At 42.9% G+C, this 26,695-nt stretch overlaps 1 protein-coding gene across 3 annotated transcripts in view; it reads right to left on the bottom strand.

The window, feature by feature from the left end:
• LOC142571573 (centrosomal protein of 120 kDa-like) overlaps nt 1-26,695 on the bottom strand; it is a 58,912-nt gene that overhangs the window by 17,327 nt on the left and 14,890 nt on the right. For all 3 annotated transcript variants that reach the window (XR_012825904.1, XM_075680044.1, XM_075680045.1), the window contains exons 7-19: nt 25,906-26,224; nt 23,387-23,552; nt 20,638-20,787; nt 20,021-20,132; nt 19,357-19,424; nt 17,584-17,659; nt 14,348-14,485; nt 13,124-13,213; nt 12,389-12,481; nt 11,250-11,362; nt 8,703-8,751; nt 7,592-7,720; nt 5,211-5,443 (exon numbers count right to left, since the gene is read on the bottom strand). Coding sequence is in view for 2 of the 3 variants with exons in the window: in XM_075680044.1 (XP_075536159.1) it covers nt 5,211-5,443; nt 7,592-7,720; nt 8,703-8,751; nt 11,250-11,362; nt 12,389-12,481; nt 13,124-13,213; nt 14,348-14,485; nt 17,584-17,659; nt 19,357-19,424; nt 20,021-20,132; nt 20,638-20,787; nt 23,387-23,552; nt 25,906-26,224 (1,736 nt within the window). In the remaining variant the exon portion in view is untranslated. The remainder of the gene's footprint in view (nt 1-5,210; nt 5,444-7,591; nt 7,721-8,702; nt 8,752-11,249; nt 11,363-12,388; nt 12,482-13,123; nt 13,214-14,347; nt 14,486-17,583; nt 17,660-19,356; nt 19,425-20,020; nt 20,133-20,637; nt 20,788-23,386; nt 23,553-25,905; nt 26,225-26,695) is intronic.

Genomic DNA, 26,695 nt, shown 5'->3' with positions numbered 1-26,695 from the left:
GCATTGCCGCTTCCGAGTGGCTGCAACCCTTTTGCAAATGCAGTGTCACATTAATACTGCCGACGAATTAGTCTCATGCAGGCAAAGAACAGGCCACAAAAGTACCAGACCCACGACTGATGACCACCGAACCGAGTAAAGGGTAGCAAGCGAGTGCAGAGTGCTCCCAGCTGTTTACTGTGGGACAAACCGAACAAAATCCCAATAAAGAAAGGCGTCAGGCAAGGAGATACGATCTCTCCAATGCTATTCACAGCGTGTTTATAAGAGGTATTCAGAGACCTGGATTGGGAAGAATTGGGGATAAGAGTTAATGGAGAATACCTTAGTAACTTGCGATTCGCTGATGATATTGCCTTGCTTAGTAACTCAGGGGACCAATTGCAATGCATGCTCCCGACCTGGAGAGGCAAAGCAGAAGGGTGGGTCTAAAAATTAATCTGCAGAAAATTAAAGTAATGTTTAACAGTCTCGGAAGAGAACAGCAATTTACAATAGGCAGCGAGGCACTGGAAGTCGTAAGGGAATACATCTACTTAGGGCAGGTAGTGACAGCGGATCCGGATCATGAGAGAGAAATAATCAGAAGAATAAGAATGGGCCGGGGTGCGTTTGGCAGGCATTCTCAGATCATGAACAGCAGGTTGCCATTATCTCTCAAGAGAAAAGTGTATAATAGCTGTGTCTTACCAGTAATCACCTACGGGGCAGAAACCTGGAGGCTTATGAAAAGGGTTCTACTTAAATTAAGGACGACGCAACAAGCTATGGAAAGAAGAATGATGCGTGTAACGTTAAGGAATAAGAAAAGAGCAGATTGGGTGAGGGAACAAACGCGAGTTAATGACATCTTAGTTGAAATCAAGAGAAAGAAATGGGCATGGGCAGGACGTGTAATGAGGAGGGAAGATAACCGATGGTCATTAAGGGTAACGGACTGAATTCCAAGGGAAGGGAAGCGTAGCAGGGGGCGGCGGAAAGTTAGGTGGGCGGATGAGATTAAGAAGTTTGCAGGGACGACATGGCCACAATTAGTACATGACCGGGGTTGTTGGAGAAGTATGGGAGAGGCCTTTGCCCTGCAGTGGGTGTAACCAGGCTGCTGCTGATGATGATGAACGGAAGCTGTCGAATTCCATGGTGCAGCGTGCCAAAACCATTAATCTAGGTCCCAATTGCATTGCTGGTGTCCCCTGTGATAGAATCTACACGAAAATAAAGTTTTCCCGAAGCTTTGCGATGTCAGAAAATCACGGTCTCTTGGATGCCGAAAAGTGGCCAAAAGACCACAGGCAGACTTGCGCCATAGGATTCCATGGGGTCCACTCGATGAACAGTTTTAGCGTTCTAAAGAGCACTTCTGGCATTGAAACGTGCTGAAAAGCACAGAAGAAGTGTCCCTCTGACTATAAGTGCCAAGGAGCAAGGAGCTATGTTAACAAATCAGGAAGACGACTTGGGGGAAGTTGGTCTAGAAATTTGGTCGCTGCTCGCCATAATATGGCTGCATCACAATAAAACATAGCCCCTAGCTTCGTTGCACTTTTAACAGTGCAAATCAACCGATGACTTGCCGAAAACACGAAAAATCCTAGCATTGGCAGCGGCGAGTCAGGCTGTCAACATGGCGGGTCAACGCAAGCTGGTGAGTTTACCTGGCGATTTTTTTGAGCTGGTCATGCTCGATTCATGCCATCAGACTTTAGACAAATGGTCTAAATGCGTGGAAGAGTCATTGAATTTTGTTCTGAAACATTTGTCAATGGTGTGGACGCGACGGTGCGCAAACATTAACACTCGAACCGTAGAATTAGCACAGTGTTGTAGACAACAGTACGCTGAAAAACTCTCCTTTTGCAAACTTCCAAGGTTTGCACAGCTAGGGAAAAAATTGCCGTGATCATGAAAAGCCCCTACTGCAAAACCGTTCAGTTTATCCAATTGCGTTGCGTACCCACAATGAGCGGCTAATCGTTTTTTGAGCCCAACAAACACAACCTCAGCCTTGAGCCACGACATTTGCAGCGCTTTTTAGTGTGATTCTCTCGTAGTCTTCCGTGACCTCTGCACCCTCCCTATAAAAGCGGCCACTGCCTTCCCCTCCTCATTTGCTCTCATTTTTGCAAGCCATTAGGCACCAGTCACTCCTCTCAGTCACCTTCATGTCAACTCCTTGCCTCCTCGCTGCCAGTTTAGACATTACTGCTTCTCCAAAGCTGCCCTCTTCCGGCCAGCCCCTCTGAAGCACAATCTTCCACCAATAGGTGCCCTTCTGCGATTCCTGCTTCTTGATCTCCACAACTAGGATTGCCTTTCTTCCACCACACGTGAAGCTGATACCAAGCCCGCCATTGCAGCTGTCGCCATCACAAGCGCGCACTGACAAGGAAAGCGAGATGCCCTGATGACATATTGAAGCTTCTGCCATCTGTGTCACCCGCTGCATTCAGTTACTTTGGTACCACCGGCATGTGCATATGTCTCCATGCTGCAGACCATGTGATTGTGTGTTATTCAGAGTGCTTCATTAGCTGTGCTTCGCGTGTGATTTTGTGGTCTACTTTTGTGGTCTCAGGGCCAAAGTGTCTGACTTTGGAGCAGAAAGTTCTACTGATAAAAGTGATAAAAAAAGTGGAAAAAGGTGGCCAGCAGAAAACTGACATCGCAAAGGAATTTGGCATAACGCCGTCTACATTATAAACTGTATTAAAAAACAAGGAAGCTGTGCTGGATGGCTTTGAAAAGAGCTTCTCGGCGAAGAGAAAGAGGAATTGCGAGTCGAAATACCCCGAAGATGCACTTCTACAGTGGCTGAAGAATGCCACGAGTGCAGATCTCCCGGTACATGGACCTGCACTTATTGCAAAAGCCGAAGCTCTCTCCCTCCAAATGGGCCATAAAGATTTCAAGTGCAGTAATTTATTTATTAATTAATTTATTTATGATACCTTCAGGGTCAACAGACATTACAGAGGGGAGTGGTATAAAATACAGAAGAACAACAAAATTTTAACAACAAGTAGCACCACAATGTTTCCAAAAAATACTATATATACAAAGAAGCAGTCCAGTGTTTTTAATTACACAATGATAGCTATAAAGAGGCAGAATACAACAATACATTACAAAGCATTGGTAAATGAAGTCACAAATTTTTCATGATCTGGAATTGTTACTACCAATTTCGGAAGGCGATTCCAATCATTTGATGTGCGGGGTTTTACACAACGGAATGCCAACTTTATGAGCATGATCCAGACGGTGCGAAACGTAATGAGGAGGAAGTATTAGTAAATAATGCAGGTAGGGATGATGATACAGATTGTGAAAAAGGCTTAAGCGAAGCATCGTATGTCGAGAAGCAAGCGTAGGTATGTTAAAGTTAGCTTTCATTACTGTGATGCTCGTGATTCGATCGTAATTAGAGAGTATAAAACGGACCGAATTATTTTGCACAATTTCAAGCGAATGTACCAAATTATTATAATGCGGATCCCTAACTGAAGCGGTATATTCTAACTTAGGGCGAATGAGTGTTTTAAATAGCATTAGTTTGAGAGACGAAGGCGATTTTGCAAAGTTACAATGAAGATATCCGAGCATGCGATTAGCGTTACAGACAACATGAGAGATGTGAGTATCCCATGTTAGATTGCTACTGATGTGAACTCCAAGGTACTTATATGAAGATACGCTGTCGAGTAGTGCCTTATTTAAATGATAAATGGGTAAACTAGTAATCTTTCTAGACACTTGCATGAATTTGCATTTATTGATGTTTAGTTCCATAAGCCATGTATTACACCACTCAAAGACTGCGTTAATGTCAGCTTGAAGAAGAGCGTCGTCGTTTGAACCTGTTATTTCTAGGAATATTACGCAATCATCGACAAACATATGAACGGATGAGGAAATGCAAGATGGTAAATCGTTAATATAAATGAGGAAAAGAAGAGGATCGAGAACTGAGCCCTGCGGTACGCCAGAATGGACTGTGCATTCTTCAGAATTCGCACCGTTGGCTGAAAGAAACTGAGAACGGTTAGCAAGAAAACTTTCAATCCAGATTAAGATGCAGGGATCGAGCTTAAGTAATTGTAATATATAAATGAGCAGTTTGTGACACACAGTAACGGCTGGCTTGAGCAGTTCAAGAAACGACACAGTGTGACCTCAAAGTCGATCATTGGCGAAAGCGGAGCCGTGAACCATGACACGGTGGCTGTGGAATTTTTGCCTGCAAACACAACCGCGGTACTGCAACCGATGGATCAGGGCATCACAGAGACCACCCAGAAGCTGTACCGCAAAGCTCTTTTGCAGCGCATGCTCACAGCGTATGATGCCAGCAAGAGGTACAAATAACATTGATTTGCTTGGTGCCATCCATTTTCTCAACTTTTCCTAAAAAGAACTCGTACCATCGAAGGTTGCAAACTGTTCTGCACATGCAGGCTTTTCCCACGCCGTCGTCAGCGACCCTGACGATGACCAGCCTGACGATGACCAGACTTGCAGCGATCTGTACGAGGCTGTTCATAACATTGCTGGCCAAGAGGTAGAAGGCAACTTCAAAACATTTGCGTTAGCTGATGCTGCTGCTCCCGTGGTCACCCCAATGACAGATGCAGAGATACTAACTCACACTGTTGGTGGCTCCGAGGAGGACAAAGAGTTGGCAGACGAAGCCATGTGAAGTGCCAACTCTGGTGCAGACGCAGAAGTACCTACGCCTGCTGCGAAGTAAGGTTGAACGCATGGGCGGCGACCACGGCCTCATGCAATGCTTGGTCAAATTAGAGCGGTGGTTGCTTGCGCCCGGTGAGAACTTGAAACAACCAAAGCTCACTGCCTTTTTTTTGCACTTGAATTAAATTTGGTTCACTAAATACATTCTATTTTGACTTCCTCGTAGTTGTGGTGCAATTAGAGCTCGACTGCTTTAGCTTTTCCCGAGTTACTGTGTATAACACATTTTTTGACCATTCCATTGACTTCGTTATAATGAGGGATTACTGTAGAATGTCCATATTTATTGACGAAATGACATTATGCTCATCACACAGTACCTCTATACTGCAAATACAGCAGGAGACATGACGCTCTAAACAGCAGTATCAAGGGTTATTTAAAAGATATTGTTCCCTCGTTGAATTTGTAGCGAATTCTACTTCTTTAAATGGGGACAAAGAGACAATGAGAGTTTTCACCTGTTTGAAAATGGACCCGTAGAGGTTGCCATGGCTGCAGGATCACTTTCAAAATGCGCTTTGGCCTGCTGATAATGCCTCTCCACTTCATCATTTCGATCTTGTAGGTCTTGATGTTGAGTCTGCCTCAGACGTTCCTTACAAGCCGCAAGTTGGCTTTCAGTGTGATCACACTTTTCTTTGTATCGTTCTTTCTGGCGCAATGCTTCGTGCAGCTCCTTTAATAGTGCCACCTGTTGGGACAGAAATTGGCATATGTGTTAAAGCTGTCTGGAACAGTCAACATTTTCTCTGTAAAGCTTGATAGCAAAAGAAAAAAAAAAACATGAAGAAGTTACATCTCCAGTGTTTTCATCTGAATACAGAGCATCAACAAATGCTGCTCACTGAAAATTACTACGGTCATCTAGATCAACAGTTGGTGGGCAAGGGAAGCTCACAGAGAGCCTGGAGTCCATGTTTCGGCAAGCAGACTTGTCTTCATCAAGGCAATGACTGATTTCCTAAGTAGAATTTATAGTTAAATTAATACTGTATACCTATATATAGTTTAATATAGCACCTGTATAGCTAGATAGTTGCTGGGCAGTATTTCTATAGAAATACTATCCTGTAATATAAAAAAAAGTGCTCCCAGAAAAACCAAGTGTGATCTAGTGTTGCCATTGAAACTTTCATAGAATGTTAATGCATGCATAAATAAATGCTCCATGTAACGCTAGCATAACAGCATATTCTCACTCCAGGCGCAATACCTGTGAGCATTCTTCAATATGCAGGCATCTTCATTCAATTTTAGTGTCTTCTTTTTGTGTAATAGTTATTTTACAATTGGTCATTCGTATCTTTTTCAGCTTACAACAGGACTTGTATGTGAATTCACAGCATTCTTGTTAGTGTCCATTATTTTTTTTTCAACTATTCAAAGCCTATCTTTACTTACTTTTTTTTCTGAGAATACTAAGCCCATTGCATTTACAATACCTGCTTACACACCACCATTCCTTTTCAGTTGGGTGTTTTTTTGCCACCCCCACTTCTTAGAAGAATTTTCAGCAGCCTCCCGCTCGCCCTACTATCACAACTAATCCCTTTGTTTCAACACCTCCACTTCACTTGTCCTACCCTCATTTTACTCTTGCGCTCACCTGTTCTTCTCATTCTTACAGGGAAAGTGAGCTGCATAAACACTTCCAAAAAAATCTGTTCTCGCCCTGACAAAGACAAGCGGTCCCCTCGTCAAAATGTTGACTCCAGGCTGAGGACTTTCACATTCAGCTGCTTGTGAACTCTTTTAAGCAAAGTCAGTGCAAAATACACCAGCAATGTTCTTTAAAAAAGAATGTGTGTGTGTATATATATATATATATATTTCAGCATATCAGCTTTAACAGCAGCACCACCACATAAAAAGTTTCAGATCTGATTGCTGCAGCATCATGGTGCACCACACATTTCATCATTCATTGCAGCAGTAATGACTTGACACACAACACAGTTGACAATGCAGTAAGAGGCCATGAAAACACTGATACTAAATAAGTTGCAGAACAACACACCAAATGCTCACCCTGTCAACAGTACTTCCAAGGATTGCAGACAAACAGAAACCACTTATTCAACAATCACGAACACTGCTAGTTTGTGCATAAGGGCACCTAGAGTTAATGATCTTCACCTAGACATTCTCCTAGACTTTTTCGCATCCACTTATTCTCTTTGACCACAGGTAGCAGTAAGCTATGTAAACACTGCCAAGGAACACAATCATTGCTCTCATGAAGACAAGTACATGTACTTTTGTTGTAACATTGGCTCCAGACTGAGGCTTCTTTTTTATTCACTGTTGATCAATTCAAATCTGGAGCTTTATGCGAACCTACATACTTAATTACGTTCATCCAGATCAACTTTGTATAGTAATGTAAAGCTGACATTTTATCTCGATATAACACACCTTCTTTTTAACTATTTCTTAGACTGGTGAATACAGACAAAGGAGACAAGTGTGCAAGTAGCATCTATCCTTTCTAAAGAATACATCAATTTAGTCTATATTTTGTTTGTGGTTTTATTTTCCCGTGGAGAGGTTTATTTTGTACACCGAGGCTGTCTGCCCTAAACATTTGCTGGGAATTGCCCAATGCTAGATTTCTAAAAGACTGCTTCACATAAAATAATGTATTTCTACCCTAAGCAGAGAGACATTTAAGCTGCAAAAACCTTTCCTTATTAGTGCATTCACAGCAAACGTAGATAAATACATCCACATTATTTCATACATGAAGTTGTGGTGGCTGGTACACATCATTCCCCTCTTTGTGGGAGCTGTGCAGTAATCAACAGGTGCATGCGTGCCAAATAAGACCAGTACATTTTACCTTCTCGGCAAGCGCCTTTTCGTAGTCCATCTGGACTTTGAGCTCCTGTGAGAAAGCATCTCTCTGGCTGGTCTTTAACTCTTCCAACAGTTTTTCACGCTCCTGGAGCTGGGCCTCCAGTTCGGAAACCTGTCAGTATCACCACAAGCTTGTGAAAGGAAGGCCAGAGACTGAAATATCTTTCTTCATATTGAGACGGAGAGGCACAACATTGACGAAAAAAAAAAGGTCAGTTATTTCGTTTTGAACTGTAATAAAAACAGTGCATAGATCAACATAAGTGAATGTGACTGTCACACGGACAGTTTCAGTTTCCACAAAGAGGCATTCTCAATGAAACTTTGAGTGCAATCAATGTGACGCTACAGACAGAACTAATTTAAATGCTCAATGAGTGGCTGACATAGCAAAGAAAAACGTTGTTATAATAAAGTGGAAACTGAAGTGAAAATGAGCTCATTAATTTGATGTTCGTCATGTGAACAAAAAGGTCTGAACTCTGCACAGTATTTTTTCTAGAATATTCACCACACTTAAAATGTCAGTGTTCATATCTAATAGAACATGTTGCCACTTCACCGCCATTTTATGGCAGTGGAGTCGTTACAGCCTTTTGCAAACAGGGACATCAGCATTTGCTTCTGTCAGTCAAATTAAGCTATGTACAGGCATCTAGAATGCTTACTTCTGAATGTCAAATCATTCAAATGAGCATCTGCAAATAATTTGGCATTGTTGCTGCCAGGTTACATGCCTTGAGCTACGTGAAAGATTTCTTTTTTTCATTATTTTTTTGCTATGAATCATATAGCATTGGATCATGCACTTTTGTTTTCATCGTAACAGCAAGACATCTACTTACACAAAGCATGATGGCAAAATATAAAATTTAATTTTCTGGACCCAGTGATAGACTACATCAGTGTTTGTTACTTCAAAAGCTTGTTTATGCCAGGCGATACTGCACATGCATTTACTGGTGTTATCTCTTGTAACACTTTAATGATTGATGATTGAAGCAGCTAAGCACCAGAATTGATATCCATATTTCAACAGGCTTTCTGTTTAAACATCACATTATTGAAAGCCTAAGCATCATCTAACATCATACCTGTCTCTTCAACTTGTGCTTTTCGGCTTCCAGATCAAGAACTTTTTTCCTGCACAAAAGAAAATGAAAGATAGAGAAAGGCTTTGACAGTACGAAGTGCTTGTGAGGACCTAAGTACTCAAGCAAGGGGCCGTATTTATAGTAAGCACCTAGCTAGGAATAACATTGCATTCACACCGAAATATTATTTTTAACATGCAGCAGTAACGATAAAGAGTACTGGATGAAAAGTGATGCATGAATGTTTCTAGGAATTGTGCACATTTGTGCATAATATGTGAACTGTGTAAATAATGGTTTATCTCTAACAGCTAGGTTTATTCTTTAAAAGGCAGTGAAATTTCATGCGCATAGACTAGTGCAACACAAAATTAACTATGTTATAATAGGCCTCAATAAAGCTACAGAACCAAAGGAGCATTAAAGAGACATATCAGTAGCCTTTTATCTTCAAGCAAGATGTACTACTGCACTACAATAGGCTGGCATTTGAATACAGCTTGGCAGCAATATATGCTGTTGGAATTGAGGTGCATCCCAGAGCCTTTGCATGGGCATTCACCTCCTCTGTCGTCGCTACGCTTCTCCGGTTTCACTCACAACGGTTGTCATTGGTGGCCTTTGCCGTGAACTGGTTTGCGGTGGCAGCCACGGCTGGGGAGCGAGTGCGAGGGACATCTCTTTGGGACAGCACTGGGTAGGTACAAGTTTTCCTCTCATTTGCCGGCCCCTTTGTGTCTCGGACTTGAGCACGCCTACAGTGCCCTTGCACGTATGGCGAACATGCACCTTGTGTTGATCCTTTTCCGAACGTAAAGCCAAAGAGTGATGCCTAGTCCTCATGTGCAATCCTACTACACCGAGCCACACTTATCGAAGGCCCAAACCGACGGAGATTGCCCGGGCTCTTGCAGGTGGGCCCATTTGTTATGACAAGAACCAGCAGTGCAGCCGTAGGGACTTTTCTTAGTGGCTTGTTGCAGGATGCTGTCCTCTCACAAGAATGTGCTAGCGGTTCCCTTTTCTGTATTTTTTTGCCCTTTTCATGGAAGCCCTTCAATTCCTGCGCCGCCCCGAACTGGGCGTCTGTTCAGTGTTTGGTTTCGCCAGAGGCAATAAGCAGTTTCTGCTAACTAAGGGCGATATTGTGTTTTCTTGCACGCGTAGTGCTCAGTGCCCCTCTTTTGCAGCCGGAGCACACACATGGCGGCGTGCTAGATTATGTGACGCGACAACTGATGTGGCCCTGTGGCTCAATAATCCTGAATCCATGGTGGTCGGTATTCCTACGAGATACGAGACGCCCACAACGAATTTAAACAAAGTTTGAAAACAACAACACCATTTGTTTTCACAAGAAGAACAAAACTGTGCATTTGCACTGTCGGCTGCTTCCCTGTTTAGACGATGTTACACACATTATATACAAGATGTACATATAATGCTTAAAATAATGACACTATACAAATACAGTAGCTGTAAATCTCATTAAGGAAATAAATTATTAAGCAAATCAACTATTAAATAATCTGTTTGCCTTAAAACTAATATAATGTAATCATGAAGAATAGAGCCAATATGTCTGAGTTCTGATGCTACTTAAAGGGGACCCTTCAACACCATCTTGAGGTCACCATATTTGCTCTAGAACTATTCTTAGCATGTTGCACAACACAGAGCGAAAGGACATGAAAATTTACCCCCACAAACCCAAGTTATCGGTCATAGAAAAGTCAAAATACAAGCAAAGTGAGAGCTAATAATGCTAAGCTAATTTTCGTGGCATTAAGGTGCCCATTTCACTATTCCATGTCGTCATATGGTGCCACCTAATAGCAGTAAGGCATTCGCAGAGGTCGGCGTGCTGCAGTTGAGAAGCCTACTCAGCCTGTTGAGGACATTTCATGGCATTCCCATAGCCTTTACAATCATGCGGTCTAATCTCGGAGACCATGGTATCACTTTCATGGTTACAACAGCTGCTGCAAGGCAGCTGTTGGCATGCCAAAGTACACAGCATGTCACGCGTTGTTCCAATGGTTGCAACACCTCACTTGTAGCTCTGAAATACTTAAAATTGTTAATGTAGTAACATGGCTTTTTCTGCTGTACTCGCAACATCGCACGAATGCAAATTTCACATCACATTTTTTAGCCAATCATCATAGCAACACTCTAGTATATCACATCCAGATCCAGTATAGGAAATACATAAAATTACCGCATCAAGGTGATGCCATTGGTGCCACTCAACAAGCTTTGCCTTGCACATTGCAGGGCCCCTTTAAGCTTTACATAAAATATGTAACAAACTAGAAAAATACACACTTTGCCACTTGTGTGTGCTTTGAAAGAAAATATAACCAGTGCTACACAAATGAAGTTAAAAAATATGTACAACACAGCAATAAAGTGACGTGTCAATGCATGCACACTACATATACGTATGCTGAAGATCTACTGCCACTTCCTAGTTTAGTTGTGGAATACTTTTTATCGGAGTGTGTATGACCTATGGAAAACAAAAGAGAGCGGGTTTGTACTCACTTCTCAATGTTCAGCATGTGCTCATACTCTTCTAGTGAGCGCCTAAGTGTTTCTTTGGCTTCTTTTTGAAGGCGCGTCTTCAGGAACTGGAAGTCTGACTTTTGCTGTTCAAACTGGCAAAGATGTCCACAGAAAATCTCAATTAAAATCTCTTCACATTTTTTTTTGGTTGGCTTATCCTAGTAGTAGAAATCAAAGTGAATTCAATGTGAAGGACGTGCACAGTAGTATGTTCTGATGCAACAGTGACATATAGCTAATTTACTGTCATTCAGGTAAATAAAATCCTGTACTAAAGACAAATCTGTAACGGTACCTCGCGTAAGGTTCAATTTATGTTTACTAGCCTACCAGTGAAAGACACTACACACTTCTGATTACTTCACATATTCAAAGCAACATTCTGAACCTGTTTTGGAGCAAAAAGATTGGCTTGTGGACAATCCACTGTCATACAATGCACTGCCTTTTCACAGCTGCCAGCACAATGTTACGTTATGGTCTGTACCAAACCAGCCTTCAAAAGAAGCGTGGACAGGAGTTGTTGCCCCACTGGCTGCTTGATAAAATATAGTATGTGACAAGTGAAGTGCTTCTTTGTTGCAGCTGAAACCAAGTTTTGTTTCTATTTTTTATTTACACTAGACTACCTTTATGACAAGCGTTTCCATGCCAAGCTCTCCAATAATCTGAACAGTTCAGGGGCCTTTGTTTTGTTTCTAGTAGCTTCAGTGCACTTCGACTAAGCCAGAGCTATTATATAACATAAAATTATATAGGGTTTTCAGGATATTTAGCCTGTCTTGAAGAGACAAATCCGTTGTACTTTTCCCTCAGCAATGAGCCGCCATCACATAATGACATACAATGACCAAAACGAACCATACCAGACAGCCTGCATAGGGCATGCAACATTGATCAAATGACAAAACATTATGGCTAATTCAGCAAATCGCATCAGTGCGCACTGGGGTGCCTCAATGCACCATTTCGTCCAATCATCATCGTCCCAGAGCGCCATGGTGCGTGCCAATGTGATTTGCCAAATTCGTCATTAGAAAGTGAGCATGTTTTTCCCAGCCAATGTCTTTCATACTTGATGTGAAATAAACTACAAGCAGTGAAAAGCCTGACTGTACCTCAGCTTCTCTCCGAGCGTGGGCATTTTCACGCGACTCAACCTCTTTCAAGCGAGACTTGAGCTTCTCCTCCAGTTCCTTGTTCTCCTTCGTCTATTAGCAACAGAAGGAAGGCATGGAATGTTACATCAGATCAACCAAACGTGTTGTCTAATTTGCAAGTTGTTATACTATGTCAGTGCAAGTACAGTGCATTTGCCTATTACATTTTTTGACACAGCTTGTCAAATCAGTTTGATGGAAGCCCGCAAGGTGGATGAAAAATTGTGAAATGAAAATTTTGTCATCAACCCAACAGCAGCCAAAGCTACAAAATAAACTAGTTTCCCTTGTAGCTTCGGCTACTGTCGGGTGGATGACAATTTCTCCCTTTTACGATGCAGCTTGAGGAACCATTCCCTCAGTACAAGACAATCAGCCAGACTTTACACTCAGCAACCTCCTTATCTTTCTCTCTCTCTGGAGCAGCCATGGACGAAGTGTGAAGGATGCATTCTGACTCAATGCCAGCCAATTCCTGTGAGTGTTGCACCTGGAGAAAATTGTTCCCTAACATAAAGGTCCTCTCGTGCCAGCCAACCAACACATGGAATCATTTGCTGCTGTTTTGATGTAACACAATCGCAGGACTGCACAACCAATCAAGCTTCGTTCCTGGAACTGGCAGACTCTAAACTGTCTTGCTAGTGCATTCACAAATCAATAGTTTCAATACAGTTTGCGCAGAACCCCTACCTTTCGCCTTAGAACGGAGTCTCGCTCAAAGTCCTGCCGCCTCCATTCCTCTGAAAGTGCACGGAGATGGGCTTCCTCTTTTTCTTTTAACTGCAAGCAATAAACCACACGAAATACAAACAGCTAGTTCAATGTTTATCCAAACATTGGTTATAATGTATCCATAGGGCTTTGAGATGTCAAGTTGCAACATATTATTTTGCTTTACCGGGCAGCATAGTGGCAGTGTTTGGGAAGCGCAGTGTTAACACACCCCCATCAAGTCTCTATTCCCACAAAAAACAACAGACAGCGAAGTTATTAAAGATATGAACAAAAACTTAGTACAGGAACTATAGCTCCTAGTCAGAAATATTCTACTGAAAGTTACATAAATAGGAGCACCAGGTATGCACGACCTTTTCATGCTAAGCCACTCACTCGTTTGCGCTCAAAGTTTGCACAGACATTGCATTTTGCAGTGGGTTCAGTCTAGTTCAGTTTAATACAGCGTTTCTTGGCCTTACTTGCCCATTTCATCGGCAAACACACAGTGTTCCCCATAACCATGATAAATGATTCTGTTGTGGTGAAATCAACATGTTTTGAGTGACACTGCCGCAGATGATGCTCCCTTTAGATTTACTGTGGACAAAACAGGCAAATAATGCCTGCAAGTGTGATATACCAAACTGAACCCTCTACAAAATTCTTACTGTGTGCGAAATTTGAGCACGAATGATTCAGCAGTTTAGTAAGAAGAGTCGTGTATGCTAGCTGGTGCTCCTATTTATCCATCACTCAGCTAATAAATACAGAAATCCCCAAATATCTATTTTGAGAAAAATATCCACACTCAGTTCTTACAGTGAATTACAGTATGCTACCATAAAGACACAGTAAGCGTGTTCATGCTAATTAATGAAATATCAGTTGTTGTATTGTGACTTCTTTGCACTTCTGCTGATAAACAAAATAGCTACACCAATATTCCATTAGGCTTGTGAACCCTCTACCAGTAACCAGTGCTTGCTAAGACTTCGTTATACTATAAAAATTTTTAGACGAATCCGAGTAAACTTCTTAAGGCAGGCTGTGCAGTGTGCACGTGGTGTACATCCCACATGCAGGTCTTGAACCAACAGTGCTACCAATGCATTGGAAATCAGGGAAGTGGCACAGGATTTTTTACTTTCTCTGTGCAATGCTCATATACTTTAAGAAGTTCAGCAATTACAGACGCACCCGTGCTCTGAACATTATCTCCTGCTGCTCCTTCCACAGCTCCAGCTCTGTCATTACTTTAAAGATTTCTCGCTCTCGTGACTCTGCTGCGGCCTGCACTGGAGGAGGTCTGCTGGCTGCATCACCCAGGCTGCCAGGCTGCAACAGGAACACTCTTCATGTCAAGAAAATGAACATTTGAAACAGCACGGGGAACAATGCCACAGCAGTCTGTATCAAAAAGGCATGAACATAAGTTTGTTCCTTTTTCTTTACCATAAAAATGAACATGAACATCCTGCCCACTGCACCAAATAATGCATGCAAGTAAGCACACACCTCAAGCTTTGAATGATGCCACACATTAAGGCACCACGGGCATGACAACTCTTAAGGCATGACAAATGTGCTAGCAAGCCGTCCCTTCCACTGTAGTGAAAAATAGTTTTTTGAAAAATAATACGGAGAACAAGCAGATCATCTTTTCTGCTTGTTGGTTATATGTGAAGGAAGCAATCCGAAACAGAGGGCACTGCATATAATTGATCTTGAATTGGAGGCTGGCTCGCTCTGTAGGAGCATCAGGCAATGGCCGTGCCGCTGCTCAAGACATCTTCCAATGTCCCCATCTGGTAGCCAGTGCAAGCCTGCAGGAGGCTTGGAATTGTTTCATTGACACACTTTCTCAAAACCAGAATACTGTGCTCACAACTTGTTAACCAGTAGAAACAATCTAGAAGGCTGATCACGAGGTACCTTTACTCATTGAATGCATCTATACCTGCATTGTGGATGCAGAGTAGACAGTCGTTGTTGTCATTAGTTGTCCAACCATTATAATGGCACATCACTGACAACTGCAAATTCCAGCAGGTAGTAGAATTTCAACCTTTTCAAATTTGATTAATATTATTCTCTGCCACCATAATCGTAACCTGCTGTTAGGATGGAATCCTCGACCATTGTTATCATTTTCATTTTCTCCGGGCATTTCCTTCCCCTTTCGTAACCACTCATTTTCCTGACTACTGACTTTAGTCGCAATCTGACTGCTACCTTAGTTATGTTCCAGTTCCTCTTCACAATCAACGCACTTGTCTGCTCTGAAACATACACTGTGAGCACTGTTAGAAAGGGTAGCTATTCCATGTACATGCTGGCAATAATAGACTTGTGGCTCTATCAGAAGAGTACTCGGAGTGTGGAGATAGTTGAAGGTCCACTTTCCTACTCAAATAGCAGTGCATAATTTCCTTACTACTTCATGACCAGGCACAGACTGTTTTCAGTCGAGACTAGAAGGGCTCAGCTTACTCTGCTGACATTGCCAATAGGCGTTACAGGTCTAAAGATGCCCTGCGATGCCTTTTCTTCTAACCCGAGAAACATACATGGATAAGTGCCATGCCTTTGAATGAATATACAGTCAAATGCCTTTATAATAAAGTGCTTGGGATCTCCAAAATTCTTCGTTATACAGGTCACTTCGTTGTAAAGGTTGCACAACTTACCACTCACAATAGAGCAAGCTAAGCATGTTCAACAAAAGAAAAAGATTGTTTAACATGAATTCAAGAGAGACTCAAGGCCCAAACACAAGGAGCAAGTGTACGATGAATTTTCGGCATCGGCCGACGTTAGCTGGCCTTCATGCTTCGCTAGCCATTTCAGGCGTTGGTGCTATGATCTCAACTGGACAGACTTTAGTGTCGAGCAAGTGTTGCCCCCAGCATCACATTGTTCTTAGCGACACCTGCCAACACTGAAAATTTATTGGAAACTTGTTCCTGGTGGTGGAGTATTTAGTCAAATAGGTTGCTAATATTTTTACGCACACATTGTTTGACAGAATATGTGACTGTAGCCAACATTATTGCAATGAAGTTCATGGCATGCTCCATGGCAAAATGCAGGAACTGCGCAAAGTAAAACTAGAGATCGTAGAATGAGGCTATCACCTCCCTTGCCATCAAAATTCTTGGCTCATTTACAGGATCTTTGTCAGTGTTGTCTTCGTTAACATTCGCATCCTTTCTGCCCTGGATGGCTTCGAAGACATCGTCGGTCATCAGTTCCGTTTACATCATCATGCTGTCATCAATCACAACATATTCATTGGCCATCGCAGCTGCTGATGTGTTACAACATGCAGTGTATGACTTGAGTTGTTCCCTGAGCAGTGCAGCAGGACTGCTACTGATATCGGCACACTCATCAAGTGTGCCACTAGAGCTGCCATTAGCACTAGTGCAGCACGCACCTTAGTGGTGTCTGCGGAAGGTCATGGCGGCACTGCTACTTGGCCTCCATGGTATAGCAACAAACCAACCGTTGGGGATGCCCAAGTCCCTTCGTTGTGCTGGCAAATTCATTAGAGTGGTCTTCATCATAGAGGCATTCACAATACACCAGAAAATTAAGGGAAAATGAGATATCCACTTAATTGTAGCAATTGTTACAAAGCAAGTACGAGGCTTCAACTATGAAGCTTTTTTTTTCAAGGAATTCGTATGGTTTCTTTTGTAGCAATTGCTATGATTGGGTGGATGTCTCATTTTTCCTTTATTAATTACTTCTCTCCCCTGTGCGGGCTTCCACAGAACTATTACGTCCAACCCTTGCCTTTGCTTCGAGTTGTTGATAAGTTTGACTTCGCCCTGCCATCTGCTAGCCACCTGGTTAGCTCAGATGGAAGAGCGGCTGCCCTGGAAAGGTGGTGGTCCCTGTTCAAGTCCAGGCCAGGATGAATTTTTCTTCAACTACGAGGCTTTTCTTTCGAGGAACCCATATGGATTTCCTTTGTTGCAAATGTTATGATTGGATGGATGTCTCACTTTCCCTTTATTAATTACTTCTCTCCACCTTGTGCGCTTACACAGAACTATTACGTACACATGAAAAATAAGAATTTCACCAGGACATAATCAATCCTTTGTTATGCAGGTGATTTCGCTGTAGAGGCATTCGACTGAATTCCCCCCAAAAACTTCCGAGAGGACCCAATAGAAATAAACATACAAAGAACACAATGTTCACTTTTCCTGTTTCACCTCAACTGAATGTTTCTTCTCAGTTGGTGTGGTGCCAATAGTAATGCCTTGCTTAGCGCTCTTTTCATACCTTTTCTTCTTTCTGCAACGCACTTTTAGTAACCCTACAAAGTTGGTGCCTCGTAAAACTCATCATACTCTTGTGCAACTCCCAAAAGATCAGAAGCCAGTGTTCATGCTACACACACCACTTATAAAAAAGGTTACCGGCTCTCTGGATGGAAGAGATGTAATGCCAAGGTCATCAAGGCACACGACTGCTTGAAGCTCTCCAATCACTTTCCTGGTCAGAAAAGAGAAAAGAAGGACGAATTATACCAGGCAGACTCAGCAATATATGACTTGGTATCCACTCTTTCCTCCCTCTGGCTACTCCGCCAGTTTTCAGAAAGAGCTGAGGGAACTCCATTCTTTGCACACCACAGCCTACATGCACGCTAAAAACTACAGATGCAGAACTCTCCAACATCCACATTCAATAAAAAAAAGGGCTATCTGGAGTTAATCACATGGAAATATTAAATATAAACAGATGCACCTACTGCTCATATTACTGCAAAGGTTATGAGTATATTATTCAAAGTCAATGCATGGCTTTGACTCAGTTCAGCTGCTATTCTTATTCACAGTTCAGGCTGGAAGACTAAAAAGTGCTCTGAGAGAGCTGCAATGGGAGTGAGTGCTGCACAAATGTTTGCTCTTCATGCCACTGCCATGAGAGGCAGCACACACATAAGTGACTTGTCACTAATTTTAACGCGACAGCGTTAAGGAGCTCGTGTCGCAGAAAAGCCGGTGTCGTCATCGTCGTCGGCGTTGGCCGTGAGCGATAAATCCCAGCAGGCACTTCATGAATAAAAAACAACTTGCAAGATGGGCTGGGTGGGAATCGAACCAGGGTCTCCGGAGTGTGAGACGGAGACGTTACGACTGAGCCACGAGTTCGATGCTTCAAAGCGGTACAAAAGCGCCTCTAGTGAACACGGTGTTGCCTTAGAAACGAGCTGTTTCTAAGGCTCAGGCGTGCGTCGCTTGCTCAGGCGCACATTTCGTTGTCGCGCCGAACGCTGCGTTGCTCGACGCTCACCGCGTCCGATGCGGGGCGCGCAGTCGCTGCGCCGTAGCCCATTGTCTTACACCCCTTGGCAGGTCGACGGGAACGCTGTCGCGTTCCACTCTTGAAGGCGAAGCTTAAGCGTCCTCCTATTTTTGCTACTGGGTTCTCCACAACAAGCAAGAGGTAATTATTTGTCCACGATCAAACTAGTGCAGCTTAAATTTTCAGAAATGTTTATTTTTCCGTGCAAGACACTTCGTCAAATAAATTGAACACCTTAGGAATTATATGTCCCTCGGCCTTCGTACGTTTTCACTGCAGTGCATATATCTGCCCAAGCAGTCGGCTTTATTACAGGACCAGCAAAAATGGCTGAGGGTACAGACCACCAGGACACATTCCATTTCTGGCAGTGGCATTTGGCGTAACCATACATAAATATGATGCAGCCAATTTTGGTGCTGATTTTTGCCACACACCAAGGCTCACATTTCTGTTGACAAGAGAAAGCAGCATATCGATGATAGTGCGTGTTGAATTTGCACCCTAGAAAAAACCTTGACTTTTCTAGGACCCAGTTTGAAGAAACCTCCAGCCTATGGCCAACAAACTCGGCAATAATCCTGAATTCAGTAAAGATGCCACTCATAAAAAGCTGCAGGATTTCTATCAAGCAGTATGAACCTGCAGTTCACAGCAGTGCTCAATTTTGTCATGCTTATATTTTACACTATATAAAATGTTATGATACAAAGTGAGAAGAAAGGGGGAAAGGGGAACGGAGGGGCCCGATATATTTATTAATCATATCATCAGAAGCCAATAAACAAAGACACCAAGGAAAACTTGGTAATTTCCCCTATGTTTTCCTTGGTGTATTTGTTTGTTGGCTTCTCATGATATGATACAAAGCAGTCACTTACCCCCTGATGTCCATAATGGAAACCTTGCTTGTCTGCATTCGTCTTTGCCCTGTTGCCCCATTGTCCTTCTGTGGGTTAAAAGAACCGTTATTAACTGATGCAACAAGAATAAACAAAATTTTGATGCCCTGTCAAATATAGAGTTCCCATGCTGACTTTTGTATCTGCCTGTACCATAAGCAAAAAAATCAACTAAGTAATGAAAATTATGCAGAATTGGGCTCACAATACGAAAGATTGAAAACACATTTGCTCCTGCCAAAAGCAGAAAAATGGAAAAAGAAACACCATCTGGTCAACAAACTTTTGTCACAACAGCAACGGGGGCTCAGAAACATGCAGAGCCGAGCATTCTTTGCACTTGAGATTCGCACTCTCACTTCTGATTCAAAGCTGTTGCGCATAACTGATACACAGCCTTGCTCAAAGGCTTCCACACCTCAGAATTTCTGAACTTTATTTTTGTTTTCTGCCTGAAGCAATTATACTACAAACATGGCAGTAATGCTTTAGTGGCTGTGATCTAGTGGCTGCTTGCCAGTAGATCCTAATGCATCATAGGCATTTTGAAAAGACAAAATAAAACTGTTGGGGCATTGAGAACAATCGAACTACAATATGAACAAGAAAACCAATCTTAGTGCAAGTGTTAAAAACAACTCACAATGAGAGTGGAAGCAGGGCACCTCAGGACATTTGCCAGGGAAACCTCAGCTGTGCCAAAGAGCTTATCAACACTCTCGACTTGACTGAGGATCTCCACCATAAGTGGAAGCCTGTTGAAAGGAAATGAAAACTTCTAAAAAAAATAGGAACAAAGCACTACAAACACCCCAATCAAAGTGTTAAATGTATAAATGAAATAAACAAAACAAGTAAGCCAAATGGGGAGAATATCTAAAGCTGCAAAAATTCCAGTTAAATAACACATCTCAGTCATAAAGAACTGATTATTAGGACTTGCACTTTGTGCCAGGTAGAGTTGCTGTGAAATCCACAAAAGACATGGAACTTTTCTGTGCAGCAGAACCATTATGAATATGCTAGCCTATTAATAAGACTGGAATATGAAGGTCACTGCACCAATTAAATGTCAAACAGATTGTGCACTCATTTCATATTTCCCTGTTTGTGAAATTGCAATTTTCTTCTTGCACTGGAAGCCAAAAATGGCAGCACAAGGTGCTTCAATTATTTATTTTCATGTATTCATTATCTAATTACAAAACACAATGCAGATAGGCACTCTGTGCTGGAGCATACAACAGTAATCCAACTCACTCTTGAAATGCCATCGTGACCATCTTGTGTGTTGCAGCAAAGTTGTATGTGCTGAAGCCACCAACCACAGTTGCTATCAAATTGGGCACCACTGTGGTCCATTTTTGTGACTGAAAAGCATTGTTGGTACCCAAGAAGGGGTAGTGATATCTGAAATAATAAAATGATGCTTCAGCAAATCTACTGACTAAGCTACTAAGCAAAAGCTACAAAATAAAACTTAACAAACCCAAGCACGCAGAGAATGACTTGTGTAGTGTGCTTAAAACCTTCACACACTATCATAAATGAGATAAAAATTGCACCAGCACAACTTAACAGCATTGCTAAAGCAAGAAAGCTATCATTTCATATATGCAATCGACCTCCGTTTATTCAATCCTGACGGGACTGACGACACTGGTCGAATTATCCGGTAGGTCGAATTAAACGAATGGCAGAAAAAAAAATGCCGAAACTCGTCGTTCTTCACTCGGCAGTATTGCCTTTAGGGGGCATACCTACACACTAGCAGAAAAACACGTGCGGCGTGCCGCCAAGGCGCGGTGGCGGCGGAGCGGCCACACCAACTGGCGGCAAGCCGCTGCGGCACACGTGTGACAGTGTGAAAATTTTGCCTCCTTCTCTTTCACTCTGCGTGCAGGTGCGAGATGTCTCATGCTTTTTACTTCGTGTGCTGATAGATCGGCACTGTGTTTATGTTCCACGTCCTTCATTCTTAACGCGAGTTATGGCTTATAAAGATGACAACGTCGTTGGCGCTGATCGTAATCATGCTGCTGTGCTCCCTTCTGTTTTGGTGTCATCACCGTGTTCAAAAGACAACGAGAATGAGGTACTGGGTATCCGTTTACTGAGGATGCGTCCTTGTATTCAGGACCTGCCCTGTCAAGCAGAATTGGATATGACGCACTCCCTCCAAAAACCTTTCCATCGGGACGTCTCAGTTTAGACTCATCATTGTAAAAAACAATTGCAAACCATGCCAATCAAAACAAGCGCGAGTGAGAGCCGAAGCGAGCAGACAATAGCACAAAACAAGCGGTGCGCCTGACAACAAATGCGAGTACCAAGTGAGCGGTCGGGCGGGTCCGCATACACCAGTTTCCCCCACGCACATTACTGAGGGGGCCGCTCTCATTGGTCTCCAGCTCTCGCGGCTCGCTTGCCGCCACGGAAAGCAGAGACAAATCAGTCGTGGTCGGATCCCACCCGCGGCGCGCGTTTTTTCGCTAATGTGTATGCACCGTTGAAGTTAGCTTCGGCGCAATACAGCCATGTCATGCGGTGCGGCATACCAAACAGAAAAGGTGTCACTGTTACGGGTAATAGCATGTGTTTCTTAATTTACAAACGCACATGCACCCTCTCCGGTCACAATACGAGCACCGAGACATCTAATATGCTTACCGGCAGGACTTCAGAGTTTTAGACAAGCACCGACTCTTTTGCTGGCGTCAAACATCCCGTCAGTTTTTCGAGCTTTTTTCATCTTACCACCTTCCTTTTCGCTAGCTCGCACAAAACTAAGATGGTTTTTTCCCTTCTCGGTGCATGGCACGAGCGAGCACGTATAATTATGGAATGCGTACTAGGGCCCACACGCATGGCGGGCGAAACGAAGGCTCAAATCGCCACAGCAACATCAGATACAAGTCTAAATGGCTGCCAGTATGCTTATTAGGCATCTAAGTGCTCGTACTATGACCGGAGACGGCGTGTGCGTGCCTGTGTAATTCAGAAACGCGTACTATGTCCCGTGACAGTGGCCCTTTTCTATTCTTTATATGGTTCACCGCACAATACGGCTGTATTACTGCGAAGCGGACCAGTCAAGTTCGAATTATCCAGTGGAGGCAAATTTTGAGATCAAAATAGCGGAAGTTTGGGCCCATAGAAATGTATGGGCACGGGCCAGGATCAAATTAACCGAAGTCTAATTAACAGAAGTCTACTGTACTAGCATGCTGTATTCTCCAAACCTGGCAATACAGCATACCCTTACAATTAGCAATCTGACATGAAACTCGAACTATTATTATTCAGTTGCAACAGGTCACAGATTTCTAAATGATAACTTAAGTACAGCAAGATGTAGGGGTAAAGCACCATAATGTCGTAAAGGTGTTTACTAGCGTATATTTCATTCTCATAAATATTGAACAATTGGTTTTGCAGAAATTATAAAATTTAAGCTTGCTAATGAAAGAAGTACAGCAAAACGTATCAATGATAGAGTGATGAAAAGTTGACTGCTGAAATTTTGCTCTTATAGGAAACCAACACTCCTGTTGATATATTGCCAACCTACGATCTGACGCTCAACTGTACAAGAAAGTGGTTTGTAATTTGTTCATGTATACGGCAATTTCAATCACAAATTAGATGAAGTTTTATGTTATAACATACCTAAGCAAGGTAGGCTTTGAGATGCTATAGTGGAGGGGCCCTAGGTAAATATCTACCACCACACATTCTATAATGTGCACCCACAGCATGGTACACAAGTGCCTTTTGCGTTCTGCGCACATCGTAATGTGACTGCCACAGCCTGATAATGAACTCATAATCTCGTAGTCAATAGCAGAACACTGCAGCCACTGAGCCATTGTGATGGGTAGTTTTCAGTGGATGTTGGTGGTAATGGGCACACACCGTTGTATTATAGTAAATGAATATTCCTGAAGGGCGTTTGGTGGTTTCATGAAAAGTCTTGCAGAATGCAGCAGAACAATGTGAACATAATTACCTCACATAACACTGCATTGCCTTGCCACGGGTTGATAAGACATCCAGGCTTCTTATATCCAGCATCAGAGAGAAATGGTGAAACTCTTCCTCGTCTCTGTCATCAGTCAGATCAATCACTTCGCTCTGTTGCCTCACAACATCTTCAGGTGCACGCGAACCAGAGCCTAAAGAAATGTCACCACCATCATTGTTGTCATTTATCAGCAGAATATCAAGTCCACGGCAGCACAAGCATCTTTCCCAGTCTCACGTGAGATGAGCCCCATTTTATAGCTGCAAATTTACTAGTCTCATCACCACATATAATCCCCTCCTACCATCTGTATAATTTAATTTTCTTTCCTTCGACACTTTTCCAGTTACAATAGCAAGCCAATGGTTATTTGTTCCATGTATTAGATGACCTGCCTAAATCCATTTCTTCGTGAAAGGTTTGTGAAGCAGAAACATCACTTTCTGAGACACAGAGTGGATAAGCCAGTGGGAAGAGTACCTGTCACCCTAATAAGGTACTCTGCCAAATACCATATCATGCAAAAGTGAAGGCTTACCAAAAAGTGACCAATACGGAAAACAGCTGCTGTAGCATGTGAATTGCCTGAACAACCTGGGAAAGACTGTGGGGCACTGCACAGCAAAAGCAAGCAGCCTTCACTCAAGTCTTTGAATAAGGATGCAACTAGTAATTTCAGATGGCTGCATTACCTGTTTCTCACGAATTTTTTTGCAATAGGTCCAAACAAAGTGATCTACTGATATAAAGACCACTTTTCACAGAATTACAGTGTTCGTTGTATACGTAAATGGGTTTCAGCTGCATACAGTAATACACAAAATACAGGCAAATTGTTTGTAATGCAATGTGGTTACCCATGTAATGTAAAAGCCCACATATAATATGAACTTGAATACAATTTAAGGAGCAATTTTGTGGTCATGAAAAGGCAAAAATTATGTCATATACTATAAAGGGCCCTGGTACTCAGATACGAAGTGCAAAGCAAATTTGACATGCTAAAATCCAGGGGAGCAGTGAAGGCAGGGAAAGCTTTCCATAGTGAGTATCGCATAAATAGGAGTGCCAGGAGTACGTGATCTTCCCAGCTAAACTGCACTTAAATTTTGCACGGAGGTAGCATTTTTCAGTGGGTTGAGCCTGTGAACATTAAAGATAGCAAAATCTTGTGGACTTGATGCTGCAGACATGATGGGGGTAAGTAGCGCACCTACTTTAAAAGCATGCCTGAGCACATTATTTTTCAGTTTCACATTCTACTTTGCAGCTGGTGTAAATTTTTGGTAGGAATGTAATCGTGAACATGTTGTCTATTTATGTTTAAAATTTTTTACACTTGCTGACAGCATTAGCTCTGTGCGTGGCTGGTCAAGCTCTGCGCCACCAGGTAGCTACATTGTGTAGGCCGTTCAGGCCGCTCACATTTACGCTAAAGCCGCTTCATCACAGCAGCAGTTGTATCGAGGGCTTGTCTTTAGTTTACACCTCCGCCCATCAATTAAACGCCTAGCTCACCTGGAGTTACTAGAACACCGGACACGCTCGGCACTGTGACAGAACGCTCACAATAAACGCTGCTTAGATAGCTCTCGCAGGAGATCGACAGCCAGGTGGCTAGCGGAGAAGTTGGAGAGGCTTTGCGTGATGGCTCCAAGACAATCAGAAGCAGGCATCACGACATCACATCATGACGTGAAGGCGGAGCGTAGCCCTGGTCACTCGGAGAACGAGTTGAGGAGAAAAGGCATGGCTAGGGAGGAGGGTAACTTGTAATTGTCCGTAGCTCTCTTAAGATAAGATGGTTCACTTAAATTGTGGTGCTAATGTTTTACTGTAGCTGTAGCCTACATGTCTATAAAATTTGTTATCACCATTTCAGGGACCTTTTAAAATCATGTTTGTAAACATTACTTGGCACCCACCCTCCACTCTTCCCACTGTTTCGTTCGAAATAAAGCCAACGTGTGCATTGGTTGCAGCAACGCCACTCAGAAAAGTGTTCATTTTCATTTTATGCCAGTGGTAATTTTAGTGGTGTCATCTGTCACTGCTATGGTGAAAGGTGCGTTTTACTACAGTGGTGATAGAGGGCGCCACTATTATGCCGCAGCAATTTTAGCGGAATGCTAGAATGAAAAGCATATATTATAGCATACTCAATTAACTCAAGCAAGCTAGGTGACTATTTGTCACCGCCCTGTTTTAAAGGCGATGCCAGTAAAGCATCATTACCAGCAGCAGCAAAATTGACAATATGTGAGTGGTGGCGCCACAAGCTACCCAACCTTTGGCTTTATTGTGAATGAAACAGGCAAACAATTTTAGCAAATTTCATGTTAAACTGAACCCACTTCGAATTGTTACTTCGGTTGAAAATTTGAACACGAATGAGTCAGCAGTTTAGTTGGAAGAGCGATGTATATCTGGCACTCGCATTTATGCAATGCATCAGTATGTGCACGATTGTTGAGCACTTAGACACAAAGCTACAAGGCACTCACTGCTTTGCACTGGCCTTAAATTGCTAGCCTGGCTAGAGGCAGCATCAGCAGCAGGCCGCTGATTTTCAGCACGTCCAAGTTTTTGTGGAGGTGAGAACTCCAGATGTCTGCATGGCTGTCGCGTGGGGCTCTTCTCAGGCAAAAGTAGTGTTGGTGTTCGAGGCCGCACATCTCGACTGCGTGACCGCAAAGCAGGATGTGGGCTCTCAGCCCGCCTTGTGGCTGTGGGCAGGGGTGGTGGTGGCGACTGTGTAGAGCGATGCTCGGGCAGTGGCTCTTCCTGCCTGCCGTCTCTTTCATTTTCAGTGCCTCCTATTGCCTACAGGAAATGTGCAGAGACTTCAAAATAGGTCCTAGATCACCTTGGGTAGCAGGCATTGTTCTAGACCAGCAGTTTTTGGGCATTCTATAACAAAAAGTTCTAGAGAGAACAAAAATTGTCCAAAAAGCACAGTAGAATTCAAGTTCTATTATTATATTCACTGGTTTGAAGACTAAGAAACAGGCTGACAATTGCCACCAGAAAAGGCATAATGCAAGCCCACTCTACAGAAAGAAGGGGATGGAACGCAGACAAAGAAAGAAAAAGACTACAGTGAAACAGAAGCAAAGAATATAGCACAGCAGTAACAAGAGACAAGTGGGAGAAGACCCTAAGAAGCCCGCTACTCCAAGACCAGCAATGGGCTGTCCAGCAGGCTCGCGCAGCAGCCACCAGGTACTCCCTGTCGGTCCCTGCGTCGGAGAAGCCCATTGTGTGCTGACGTGCGACTTGCAGGACCTTTAATAA

Source organism: Dermacentor variabilis, chromosome 2 (genome assembly GCF_050947875.1).
Source record: "Dermacentor variabilis isolate Ectoservices chromosome 2, ASM5094787v1, whole genome shotgun sequence".
Classification (NCBI taxonomy): domain Eukaryota; kingdom Metazoa; phylum Arthropoda; class Arachnida; order Ixodida; family Ixodidae; genus Dermacentor; species Dermacentor variabilis.
This window is presented reverse-complemented; position numbering and strand designations above follow the sequence as displayed.